The sequence below is a fragment of the Hemiscyllium ocellatum genome, chromosome 2 (genome assembly GCF_020745735.1).
Source record: "Hemiscyllium ocellatum isolate sHemOce1 chromosome 2, sHemOce1.pat.X.cur, whole genome shotgun sequence".
NCBI classification, from domain to species: Eukaryota; Metazoa; Chordata; class Chondrichthyes; order Orectolobiformes; family Hemiscylliidae; genus Hemiscyllium; species Hemiscyllium ocellatum.
Window position 1 is genome coordinate 38,317,843 of NC_083402.1, and position 14,205 is coordinate 38,332,047.

The 14,205-nt window shown below is 41.9% G+C and overlaps 1 protein-coding gene across 2 annotated transcripts in view; it reads left to right on the plus strand.

The window, feature by feature from the left end:
* Positions 1-14,205, plus strand: part of poc5 (POC5 centriolar protein homolog (Chlamydomonas)) — a 79,930-nt gene that overhangs the window by 8,675 nt on the left and 57,050 nt on the right. For both annotated transcript variants that reach the window (XM_060835873.1, XM_060835874.1), the window contains exons 3-4: positions 7,330-7,480; positions 11,178-11,285. In XM_060835873.1, the coding sequence (XP_060691856.1) occupies positions 7,330-7,480; positions 11,178-11,285 (259 nt within the window). The remainder of the gene's footprint in view (positions 1-7,329; positions 7,481-11,177; positions 11,286-14,205) is intronic.

Genomic DNA, 14,205 nt, shown 5'->3' on the forward strand with positions numbered 1-14,205 from the left:
TGTGAAACAGTTTTTCTCAATCACTCTTGATGTCAAGAGCAGTCACTCTCATGCCACCTCTGCCTGAATTTTGTCAGGGGCAAGTCCTTGCAGTATCCAATGGCTTCAGTCATGTCTCCATACCATATGCAATTCATAGAATCTCTACAGGCCCTTTGGCCCAACAAGTTCGCAATGACCCTCCGAAGAGTAATCAATCCAGACCCATTCCCCTACCTTATATTTACCCCTGATTAATGTATCCAACCTATACATCCCTGAACACTATGTGCAATTTCCCATGGCCAATTCACCTACCACATCTTAGGATTGTGGGAGGAAATCAGAGCACCCAGAGGAAATATTGGAAGAATGGGCAACTGTGTGCAGTTTGCACAAAGCTGGAATTGAACCCAGGTTCCTGGTACCGTGAGGCAGCAGTGCTGACCACGAAGCCACTCTGCCGCCCCACGATAAATCAAATTCTCTGGATACTGTCAGGTGCGTGATACTGGGGTCGAGTGCAGGATTCCCATATCATTGAGGATGGGGTCACTTGCAGAGATGTTGCCTCCTATTAGTTGTTTCATTGTCCATCGCCATTCATGGTAAGATGTGGCAGAGCATGAATTTGATCTGTTGGTTTTGGAACCACTGAGGTCCGTCTATCATTGCTAGTTATGCTGTTTGGAATACCAGTAATACTATAACATTTCTGATTTCCAATTACCTCAGTGTTCCTTACTGATGCGTTTAAGACAGTTTGTTCCTCTTGGCAATCTCCCTTCCTTTCATTAACCCCCTGCATACCACTTTATTTGTTTTTAAGCCAACTCCATTCTGTCCCCTCTATCCAAACTTGCTGCCATTAGAATGTTTCTTGGCAACCACTTCCCCCTTTGCAGCCCTGTGATTGGCAAAATTTTGAAAGAAGACATTTTTTCATTCTACATCTGGTGTTTGCTCATTCCACATTTCTCTGGTATACCCTTGACCAATCTCCTGGATCACTGTGTGATTTTTGAGGGCTGAATTTGCTGACAGTCCCCATTTATTTTGAGTGCTGCTTGCAATGATGCATCTACAAACGTTAATTGCCTCCACCACTAACACACAATTGCCATCTATAAGATACACTGCAAAAATTCACCAAGACTCTTTGGAATGCGCTGTACTAACCCCTGACCACTACTATCTAGAAGGGCAAGGGCAGCATGTACATAGAAGCATAGCCATCTGCAAGTTCCCTTCCAAGCCAATCATTATCCTGACTTGGAAAGTTCCTTCAGTGTCACAGAGACAAAATCCTGCAACTCCCTCCCTCATAGCATTATGGGTGTTCTTACAGCAAAGCAACTACAGTGGTTCAAGAAGGCAACTCATCACCACCATCTTCGAGGGAATTTATAATGGGCAATAAAGATTGGTCTAGTGAGTGATGCTTGCATCACATGAATTTTTTTTAGTTTAAAATGTCAAATGGAGTAGATCCAAGATGGTGGTGATCCAACAGGTCTGCCCTGCTGCGCTCTGCACCATAACCCAGGCAAGGTGGTGCTTTTACCCTCTCCTTATTAGTTATTTTGGTAAAAATCGGCAATTTTTGTGCATTAGTTTTGGGGATCAGTGAAGCTAACTATGGGCAAAGTGCTGTGTGGATCGCAACAAGGAGGGCATTCTCCGTAGCAGTGGGCACACCTGCGGCTGTGGCATTGATCTCCATGCATGCTTCTTTGGAAGTAGCTGCACAGCAGAGCCTAGTCTCAGCCTTCGTGAAACTCTGTGAACATTGATTCAGCAATGGAGACCCGAAACGGCTGGAAACTATCTCGACCATGCTTCAAAAGCACGAGCAGGAGATCCGGTGTCTTGGGCAGTGTTTGGAAGAGGTGAAGCAGCAGAATCCTTGGCAGGTCAGGTTCAAACCCTGGAAAGGTAGGTACGGGCCTTAGCGGAGCAGGTCGACCTCAAATCGAGGTTGACAAAGAACATCTACCTTATTGGGCCGCTGAATGGGAAGAAGGCCAGGTAGTCTGCTATCTGGAGCAATGGCTCCCGCAGTTCTTGAAGCTGAAAGCTGAGGGCGGCTGGGTGCAAGTCGAGCAGGCCCACCAGGTCGCAGTGTGCTGGCCTGGATCAGACCCACACTCCTGCCTGGTCCTAGTGTGACTCTAGCACTCTAGAGATGAGCAAATGGTTTTGGAAGTTTCCAGAGTACTGGGGAAGGATCCACAGGCCCTGATCTACAAGGGACATTTTAGGACTTCTGTGGCTGTGATCCACAAGAGGAAGACCTTTGAAGTAAAGAGGCTGAGCGACTTGAATATTCAGGAGACTAAGGTACCCTGCAGTGTTACATTTCATCCACGAGGGTCCATGTATAATTTGGATTCGGCAGAAAAGACAAAGGACTTACTGAACACTTTAAAATAGACTGGCCGGTTCAAGTAATATGGATAAGAGTATTTCCTTTGTTTTCTCTGATTCCCTGGATTGCTCATATGGGGCCCTTTTTTTTTTCTCTTTCTCCCCTCCCCTTGTCTATATTGCCCTTTTTATTTTCTTTCTCTTGGTTTGCGATTAGGGAGGCTTTGGGGTTTTATTGACCAGAGTCATTACTGATTGATGTACGGCTGGGACAGGTTGAATGCCAAAGTCTAATGTTCTTGTTATAAGGTGCATGGTTGTGGGACGTGGTGGTGGGGGTGGAGTCATGGGCTGTTTCAGATGGCTGTGGTGAATTGTTCATTTAAATGGTGGACCTAGAATATTAAGGGGAGTCATTCACCTGATTAAGAGAAAGAAGATCGTTTCGAATCTCAGAAAAAATAGGGTCGATGTTGCCCTATTGCAAGAAACACATTTTGGCAATAAGCAGCATTTTAAAGTTACAGCAGGCAGGGTTCAGCCAAGTGTTTTTCTCTGCTTTTAATTCTAAAAGCAGAGGAATAGTTAAAGCAGGAGAATCTTCCATTTCAGCTGTTATACCAAATTAAGGACAAATGTGGGCAGTTTGTAATCCTCAACACTTTAATACCTGGGGAGGTGTACGGGGGTTTGAATGTTTTATTGCCCCTTGGCACACCCCCTCAAATTTTTAATGGATGCACTTTCCAGGTTAATGGCTCTTGGAGTACACCACTGATTATGGGGGGGGGCATCAATCGTCTTATGGACACCAAGGTAGACAGGATGCCGAGGGGTCTTGCAAGCAACTCCCTGCAATCCCTACAACTGGTGGACCTGAGTGGGGAGTTAGGGCTGGTGGATATGTGGAGATTCCTTCACCCTTAGGGTCGGGACATTACCTTCTCTAACCACAGAAATGCCCCTCTAGGATTGATATGTTTTTTGCTCCACCGGGCTTTTTGGATTTGGTGTTGCCCAATTTTGGTATTGGGGCATTGTATCTGGAGGTTAAAGTTAGAAGCAATAGGACAGGCTCGCATCATTGGCGCATGGATTCTTTTCTCCTGAAGGACAGTAAATTTTATATTTTGTTTTCACGGGAATTTAAAATTTTTGGGGATATTAGTTCAGGTACAACCAGTAACCTCTTTGTGCTATGGGAGAGTGTCAAGGCCTGTGCAAGGGGTTTGATTATTTCTTACTTGGCAGCCCAGAAGCGGTAGAGGGGAGAGCAATGGCGTATGCTTGAAGTCCAGTTAGAGGCAGCAAGATGGCATACTTTGATAGGCCATCTGACCAGGTTGTAGCGGATTACAGCCCTTGGGGCATCTGTACTCTGTGCTCACCCAGACTGCAAAGAGGGAGATATCTTTTGCAAAACAGAAATCATTCGAGTCTGGTGATAAGCTGGGTAGATACTTGGCATATCTGGCAAAAAGAAGAGTGTCCCCATTTCCACCCCACACCCCCACCCAATCTATCACATCAGTCAGAAAGTGTGCTGTTATTCTTTCTTGCGATTCCAAGAAGATTAATGTGGCATTTAGCAAATTCTGTTGAGTTGTACCGGTTGGAGGGCTGTGAGGACAGGTTGGCGAAAATTGAGTTCCCAGGTGTCCCTTTTGAATCCAAGAGATATAGGAGGTGGTGAGGCAGCTCCAAAGTGGTGAAGTGCCTGGCCTGGCTGGATTTTGGAGCGAGCTTTTAGATTAGATTACTTAGTGTGGAAACAGGTCCTTCATCCCAACAAGTCTACACCGACTTGCCGAAGCGAAACGCACCTAGACCCATTCCCGTACATTTACCCCTTCACGTAACACTACGGGCAATTTAGCATGGCCAATTCACCTAACCTGCACATTTTTGGATTGTGGGAGGAAGCCGGAGCACCAGGAGGAAACCCACGCAGTCACCGGGAGAATGTGCAAACTCCACACACAGTCGCCTGAGGCAGGAATTGAACCCGGGTCTCTGGTGCTGTGAGGCAGCAATGCTAACCATGTTGGCCAGGATAATGTTGGACATGTATAATTATTTGTACAGTCAGGACTGCCTCTTAGGACTTGTTGGAGTACCCACTCTTGAGGGTGGAATCTGATTCCCTTTCAGGACACAGAGAGGTTTCCTGTACTTGGGTATTTTTATTACTCTGGCTTTTATATAATTGATCAAAGTTAATTTTGTGCAGTTGCTGGAGTAGATAAGACAGGGCCTTTAGCATTGGGAGGCTCTACCAATATCTTGGTTGGGTAGAATAGCTATGGTCAAAATGAATGTTCTTCCTCGTTTATTATATCCCATGCAAATGCTACTCGGGAAGGGTTACTGAGGCTTAACAGCTGGTTCGGTTCTTTCATCTGGCATCGCAGTTGACCTTTTAGTAAGCTTGCTAAATTGCAGCTTCCAGAGGGGATGGGGGTGGTGGACTTTCCAAATTTCAAGAAATATCAATTAAGTTCCCTATTATTCTGTGTGAATGATTGATTGATTGGGCTTGCCAGGACCCAAGGTTAATTTGGCTGGACATCGAGGCCTCCCAAGCAAAATGCCCCTTTATTAATTTCCTTATGGACAAGGTGAGGACTGTCATGGAGCATTGCAGAAATCGGATTGTCCTTAACACGGTTAAAGCTTGGAGAATGATGTGACAAAACGAGGGCAATTTATTTTAAACTTCCATTTCCTACTTCCATAGTAGGAATGCCAGGATTGTTGGATTCTGGCTTTAGGTTCTGGCAGTCTAGAGGAGTTTCCTGTTTGGGAGACTTATTTGAGAGGAAGGTCATGATGTCTTTCGATCAGCTGAGCCAGAAATATGAATTGTCCAGTGGGGACTACTTCTGTTTTCAGATGAGGAGCTTTATGCAGAAAAAGACTACATTACTGGTTAATCCCTATAAGTCTGTTGTGGAGAGGAGGTTACGTCGGTCCACAGTTATATTCTCAATTAGTAGCTTCTACCATTTACTAGGAGGTAGTTCCTCGAAGGACATTGGCTGTGCGGGATCTGGATTCTGGAATTGAAGGTGGAGATCTCGTCAGGCATAGGAGGATACCTGGGAGAAAGTGAGGAAGATTTCAAATTGTAATAGGATGCAGGCAATGCAACTGAAGGTTCTCCACAGCATCTATTTGGCTGTGGAGTGGCTTTCGAAATTTAAAAAAGGAATGTATCTAATGTGTCCCAAATGCAAAACAGATATTGGTACTCTTTCCCATTTACTTGTGGTCATACCACAAGTTGCATAGGTATTGGAGTGCTGTAGCAAGTGTTTTGGAAGGGATCTTGGGAACAGAGGTCAAGGTAGATCCGGCATCCCTCCTGTCGGGTCTGTCGATTTTGCCCTCTTTAGGTGTGCATGGCAAGAAACAGTTTAATATTCTTTTGTTGTGTGAGGTAGAACATTCTGATGAAGTGGATATCGGAAAATCCCCAAGACCTTCGGGATGGCTTAGGTAGTTATGGAACGTATCCCACTGGACTGACTTATAAGTATAACACACCAGAAAATGGTCGTTTTTTTTTTAAGAGGACATGGCAGCCCTTTTTGAACTATATGGACACAGGCTTGTCAGCTATGTTGATGAGGGCCTCTGTGAGCCCTGAGGGCTGTGTCTGGTGGGCCAAGGGTCCCTGAGGGGAAGAATCCCAAATAAATATGGGTATGCCAACTGACGCTCCCGGTGATGGGGAACTTTGGGGTTGCGCTGAGTGCTGTAATTTTACTTCAATCTAATTTTAATTTAGTTTATTTTGTTTAATTATTTATTGAATTGTAGTATGGGTAGAATTTTTTCCCTAGTTCTTGTGAAGTAGAGTAATAGTTTGGTTGTTATTCAATAAGATTGTTATACTATTTTATAGTAATTTTAGAATTTTATATTAAAAAAATTCTAAATCTTTTTCAATTTGGAAAAAAAAATCAAATGGAAAAATTCTGAATTTGGTCAATTTTCTTTTGAAGAATCCTGTCGCTGATGCCTGATATTAGTGAGATCTGTCTTGTGAAATATGTAGATAACCTTTAACAGTCTGCATGTCTTGCCGTGGACGCAATTTTCAATGAAATGAGTTGTGAAATCAACACACAAACCCACAAAATTTCAGAAAACCATTTAGTGCAGCTGAAGTTACACTTGGCCAATGAATTAGTGTCTTTGTGGGTTAAAGTAAGTGTCGAAACACACTAATTTTAGATGAATGTATCATAAAGTCTGAATATATATGTAACTAATTAAACTTAAACTCTCATGCTTATAACCAGTGTCTGAATGCTTATAAATGCTTATAACCAGTTGCAGGATGTTTGGCTCGATGTTTTCCCAACTTATTACTATAGATACATCTTCCAACTTTGGCAAGACTGGCAAAATTGTAGAATAGAATACTGTTCAGAATTCTAGCAGATGCCCAATCTGCATTTGCTGAAGTTGCGAGATCCATCTCATGATAAAGAGATTATTATAAGATACAATAAGATATTATTGTAATATTGTGTTGACTTGTCTAATTTTGAAATATTCGGGCAATTATATCATCCAAGACCAAAAATGTTTCTTTGTAGCAGGATCCATGTAATGTCAAAATGTAATGTGTTGGTCTTTGAAATATTGAAAAGACTAATGTACTCAAATCAACCAATATAAAATTGACTTGGAATTTAAAATCATTAGAAAATGCTGGAAATCCTCCGGTCTTTGGTGATGCAAGTGATTTGACATTTTAGATCAGTAATCAGTAACAAGGTCATTGACCTGAAGTGTTGCAACTCTCTTTTTTTCTGCGGAGTATTTCTAACATCTGGAATATTCTGCTTTTATCATTTTTTAAAAAGTTATAGTTTCTGCTGAGAGTTTTTAATTTTCTTGAGTGCACTGATGTTACTTTTAAAAAGTAGAATTTTTATGATACTAAATATGTTTCTTTACTCTACCTGTAAGGATGAGTATGAAGAGCTCTTGCGTTATGCAGTCGTAACTCCAAAGTGGGTTTCTGATTCCCCCAAACAATCACATCGTGAAGGAAGTCTTGCAAAAAGCAACAAAGGTTCCAATGCAGTGCAAAATAACCATTCTCCTCAGCATTTTGCAGGTAAAGCCTAAATTGTTTCAAATTTAAATTGTGTGGTCCTGTAAATATGGTCCTAGTGCTTTGAAAAACTGTTCTAACTACAAGTTAAACTTCCTCCTAAATTTTAGTAATCTCTTGTGTTTTTTTTTTAAATTACTGTTAGAAACTCAATGTTAACAATCACTGATTTAATCTGATCAAAAAATGTATAGATTTGGCTAATTCAGCTTTCCCATAAAGTTCTATAGGTGTCAGTTCTGACTTGATGGTAACGTGATTATGAATCAGAAAGTTGAGTTTATGCACAATTTTTAAATATTTATTTTGGGCAGATGTAATGCTAAGAGATTGTGACCCTAATCGGGATACTGTTTTTCAGATAAATTACTTGGCTCCTCTTCAGATTGAGGATGGATAGAAAAGAAAACATATTTGATTTTAATTCTCCTGGTCGCACTTTATTTTTTCTCTCTCTACATTAACATTTATTGGCTTCAGACTCTGTTCGTTTGTTACTGTTTGGAGGATCTTTCTTTATTCACTTTGGCTACCATATCTGCCTACGTTACAGTTGTGATTTCACTTCAGCATTCATTAATTGACTGTAAAGCGAAATGGCATGGTGTTATGTCAATACATGTTCTTCAGTCTCACAGCCAAAATTTCTCATCAGTTGAATAAAGGGAGAGGATAACTTTTATAGCTATGCTTTAAGAAATAATCAGTCTTGCATAATTACTTTAGAAAGCTTCTGGGGTTTAGCTTGGGTGAACTACATCCTCTGCTCTGTTTGAATAAGTCTAGGATGCACATGCTGTGTCTCATCTTCACCTTGGAAGGTGAATAAGTTGTTGGAATGGAATAACCAGTTCTGGTAATGGCTGGTTCTTGGGCCATAATACTCACTGAGACTTGAATGCCACAGTAATCAAAGAGAAACTGAATGAAAGGAGAGCACGTAAGGGCTCAAATGAGCACAGCCTCTTGGAAAAGATGAAAGTAACTGGAATTCTTGTTCACTTATCCTTCCGCTTTGCTCTCTGATCTTGGAGAATGAGTCAAAATAACAAAAGCAGATCTGTAGCTAATTATAGAGGCAAGGGAATGAAGTCTAGATTACTAGGGCAGATTTTGTTTTGTACCTGTTGGTAGTTGTACTATTTGATGCTTGATGATGTGCGAGGCTGCTGAAGACACACCATGAAATGAGGAAGTTGGACTGCTTCCATATGGGCAATGGAATAAACTGCTGTAGCAGGATCTAATGAAATTTCTGTGTAGTACACTCCTCTGACTTAGTTAAAATGTCTCCAACAAGAACAAAGATTTTATTTTTTTTTTCTGGTGCCAGGCTGTTCAGAGGTTCCTGTCTTCTATATAGAAAAGTGGCGAGTCCTTCACATACACCCACTGATCCAGCTCCCTCAGAGCCAGTTATGTGAGCAGAACCTCTGTCACTCCTGTTTATTTTTTTCTCTCTTGTCACTCCTGTTACACACGCACAACACATGTCGTATGTGTGCAGGTGTCAGACATATGAAAGAAACAACTAGTGTGTACATCTTTCTTATATTTCCACCACCAGGAAGAAAGGAGACACCTGAGCAGCCAGTGACAAGTAGTGCCCTTATCAAAGGGCAATGCTGCATGATCAAACAGTGAAGTGGAGGGCAGGGATTAAATCTTTCCCTGAAAATCTCAAGGGTGTTTGGTGGACACTGCTCCTTCTCCAGGGACACCCTGGAGAAGGAGCAAACATAACCGCAGAAGAGGGGCAGGCAATCGGCCCTAACAACCCCCTCCACGGCTCGCTGCCTGGACAAGATTTCATTTTCACTTCACAGGTTTTAGGCAAGGGTAATTATTGATAAATTGACTTCTTTAGCTATTTGTTCAGTGATCTTTGCAGTTCTTTGAAAAAACCCATAAAGTGAGAATACTGAGGGTTCCAACTGAGGGATTATCACAGAAAAAGAACAAATTGCTGATTTAAAGCAAGAAGTAGAAAACTATCGAAACTGATCAGTAAAACTGTAAATGTGGTAAAGAGAAAAATTTTGACTAACTAGTGTGGCACGCACATACCCAAAGTGATATTCTCATCACTTCCTATTTGTATGTAAAGCAATGTAATTTTTGTGGGTCAAGTTATTTAAGGCGGCATTTTTGTTTCTGTGCTATGTGCTGGATTCCTGGTGTCAATGTAATTGACTCTTGAATCCAGTCAGTATTGGGCTTTGTTCACAAACCATAGTGAATTACTCAATATGTTTAAATCTAAAAGGGTAAAGAATTTAAATAGCATTGTGTAGTAAAAGTATATTAAAAGCAAATGGACCAATGTACAGGAGCTTGAAACTAACCTTTGGGGTTTGTCTTTTCCAACAAGTGGTAGTAATCTGGTTCTGTTACTTTTGTCCTATTTTAAAAGCAAATATTTAAAATCCTCAAGAGTGGTTGAGGCTGTGTCCAATGAGTTTGCTTCACAAAGCTGCCCAATCTCATTATTTCCCTTGACTTGATCTCAGTATCCATGTTCAGACGCTGCAGCCTACAGATTTTGTGCAAATTCACTTCATTGAAGATTTTTAAAATCATATTCGTATTATCAGGTGTTATCACCTCGCATGACTAAATCCATAGCGTTGTACTTTGGTGAACTGGGTGTCACAGTTGGGTGAGTATGCAAGCATTTCTACTTTGGACCTTAATTTAGAATCGAAGCCAAATAATCGTGTTGGAATACAACACAGATGACCCTGCACCTAATCTTCCTGGAAGTGCTTGAATACAAGAGTAGGGTAGTCTCCATGTCAGGATATGGAGTAGGCCATTTAGGATTCAGGTTAGAAGAAATTTATTCATCCAGGGAGTGAGAGTCGGTGGAATCTTCTGCTGCAAAGTGATTGAGTCAAAAATTAAAGATTGATGTAGTTCTTGGCGATCAGAGGATATTGAAAGAAAGCGGGAGCAGGGTACTGAATTGGATAATCAGCCCTGTCTATACTGAATGGCTGAACGGGCTAAAGCTGATAAAAAATAGGAGCAGGAGTAGACTAAGGTTTTCTGCTCCATTGGTAAGTCTGCATCTCACTGGGATTACTGGTTTGTATGATGAGGAAAGGCTAGGCCTCTATCCTCCAGAGTGTAGAAAAGCTAAGGGGTGACTTAATGCAAGACCGTGAGGGTGTGAAAAGGCTAATTTAATTTGTAGGAGAATCGATAACTAGGGGTTGACAGGTAGATTCTTGATTATTAAAGATGGAAGATTATCGGGGATATGCAGGAATGTAGAGCGGATGTTAAAATCAGCCATGATCTTATTGAATGGCCGAACAGGCTATAAAGGCTGAGTGGTTTACTCGTCATATTAAAAGGCAAAAATTGCCAATTTCTGATCACTAAATTATTTCATTTAAATAGTTTGTAAAAATGAGATTAAAAGATTTAATCATAACAATGCCTAATTTCAAGAAACTAGGAAAAAAAACCTCTCTGAACTGTGGGTGAGCTTGCACACTACCACTTCACCACCATATGATCGATTGGTTTAACCTTAAGGGAGGTGTCATGTTCTGCTATTATTTTTAAATGGAGCTTCATTTAGCATTATATTGAGTTAACGTTCAATGGAATCAATTGCTACTGTTTTGCTTGCTAGCAGTTACATAGAATGCTAGTAGTTTGTGAATTAACAGTTGAATTGATGTTCAAACAGGTACAACTTTGGAAGAAAGCCATGAACACACTTTAAGACAGCAGACTACAGGCACACAAACAGTCCCAGACAAAACTGATGCAGCAACAGTAGAAAAACCATCAGAAGGTATAAATTCCAAAAATGTGTGGTCCTATGGGGAAAGAGGAGTGGTCTAATTAGGTAACTTTATTTCTCAAGAAACTGGGACTTGGGATTGATTTTTTTTTTTACCCATGTTGTATCATACCACAAGGTTGACTTCTGATATTATCACAGTATTTGAACTGAACTATTACTACAATGTAGCCTATTGTTTGCAAAAACTTAATTAACTTTGGGACAGTGGGATTTAATGATGGGTTTCTCACAGCCTACAAGACTGTAAAACCATCACGAAGAACAGTACGGCACAGTACAGGCCCTTTGACACCCAATGTTGTGCTGGCCTTTTATCCTACTCTTAAGGTCAGTCTAAACTACATACCTTTGTTTGTACCAACTTCCATGTGTCTATCCAAGACTCGCTTTAATGTCCCTAATGTACCTGACTGTACCGCTGCTGGCAGTGCATTCGATACACCCACCAATCTCTGCATAACGAACCTACCTCTCTCATCTCCCCTAAACCTTCCTCCAATCCTCTTGTTAGACATTCCCGCCATGGGACAAAGTCTCTGGCTGTCGATTCTATGCCTCTCAACATCTTGTACACCTCTATCAAGTCAGCTGTCATCCTTCTCCGCTCCAATGAGAAAAGTTCTTGCCTCCTCAACCTTTGTTCGTAAGACATACCTGGCAATTCAGGCAGCATTCTGGTAAATCTGCTTTGCACCTTCTCTAAAATTTCCACATTTTTCCTATAATGAGGTGACCAGAACGGAACACTATTCCAAGTGTGGTCTGACATGGGCTGTATAAAGCTGCAGCATAACCCCACTGATCTTAAACTCAATCCCCCTGCTAATGGAAGCAAATGCCTTCTTAACATACCTACCAACTGGAGAAGGCAACTTTGAGCAATCTATGGACATGGACTCCAAGATTCACTTCACACTTTTCCAGGTTGAACTCCATCTGCTACTTATCAGCCCAGCTCTCCATCCTGTCAATGTCCCATTGCAACCTACAACAACCTTCCACACTTATCCACAACTCCTCCAACCTTTGTGTCATTGGCAAACTTATAACCTACCCTTCCACTTCCTCATCCAAGTCATCTGTAAAAATCACAGCAGAAGTTCCAGAACTGATCCCTGCCGAACGCCACTGGTCACCAAGCTCCAGGCTGAATACTTTCCATCTACCACCATCCTCTGTCTCCAGTGGGCCAGCCAATTCTGTATCCCAACCTGCCTCACTTTCTGAATGAGCCTACTAAGGGGGATCCTTATCAAATGCCTTGCTAAAATCCATGTACACCACATCCACTACTCTACCTCCATCAACATCTTGTGTCACATCCTCAAAGAATTCAGTAGGGTTTTCGTAGCCTTGCTGACTATCCCTAATCAAACTATGGTTTCCAAGTAATCATAAATCCTGTCTTTCCGAATCCCCTCCAATAATTTGCTCACCACCGAATTAAGACTGACTGACTGGTCTGTAATTCCCAGGATTATCCCTATTCCTTTCTTGAGCAGGGGAATAATATTTGCTACCCTCCAATCATCTGGCACTACTCCCGTGGACAGTGAGGATGCAAAGATTACTGCAAAAGGCACAGCAATCTCTGCCTTGCTTCCTTTTGAAACCTTTTTGGGTATATCCCATCTGGCCCAGGAGACTGATGAGTATGTTTTTTTTTCCCCTGAAACGTTCAGCATGTCCTCCTTCCTGACATCAACCTGTTCAAGCATATCTGTCTGTTCACACTGTCTTCAGAAACGTGAAAGTCCCTCTCAGTAGCGAATAATGAAGCAAAGTATTCACTAAGGGTCTTCCCTACCTCCTCAGACTCCAGGCAAGAGCTCCCTCCACTATCCCTGATCAGTCCTACCTTTGTGCTGGCCAACCACACAAGTGTAGAAAGCCTTTGGGTTTTCTTTAATCCTACCTCTGAAAGATTTTTCATGCCCCCTTATAGCTCTCCAAAGTCCATCCTTCAGTTCCTTCCTGGTGACCTTGTAACCCTCTAAAGCCCTGTCTGATCCTTGCCTCCACAACCTTAAGTAAGCTTCCTTCTTACTTTTGACTAGATGTTCTGCATCCCTTATCACTTAAAATCCTTTCAACCTACCTTCCCTTTTGCCTTAGTGGAGCTGGCCTGTCAAGCATTATCAGCAAGTGCTTCCTAAACAACCTCCACATTTCTGTTGTGCATTTCCCTGAGAACCTCTGTTCCCAATTTAGACACCCCATTTCCTGTCAAATTGCAATGTAATTCTCCCTTCCCCAATTCAATGCTTTCCCATACAATCCGCTCCTACCCCTCTTTGTGAGTATAGTAATGATCGGGGAGTTGTGATCACTAACACCCAGTGAGACCTGAAACCTGGCATGGTTCGTTGTCTGGCACCAGATCAAAAATGGCCTCACCTCTAGTTGGCCTATCTACATACTGAGTCAGGAACCCTTCCTGGGGACACCTCACAAAAGCTGTTGCATCCAAATTGTTTGAACAAAGGAGGTTCCAATCAACATTAGGGTAGTTAAAGTCACCCTTGACAGCAACCCTGTTACTTCTGCACCTTTCCAAAATCTGCCTCCCAATTTGCTGGTATGTGTCTCTGTTGTTATTGGGGGGTCTATAGAAAGTCCTAATAAAGTAACTGCTCCTTTCCTGTTTCTGACTTCTACCCATACTGATTTTGTCGACAAACCCTCCTCACCAACCTCCCTTTCTGCAGCTGTGATACTATCGCTGATTAGCAGTACCACCCCCCACCTCTTTTTACCACCACACCCCCACCCCCATTTCTTTTGAAACATCTAAACCCTGGAACATCCAACAACCATTCCTGCTCCTGTGATATCCAAGTCTCTGTAATGACTGCAACAAGTACTGATCCACGCTGTGAGTTTGTCACCTTTATTTCTGATACTACTT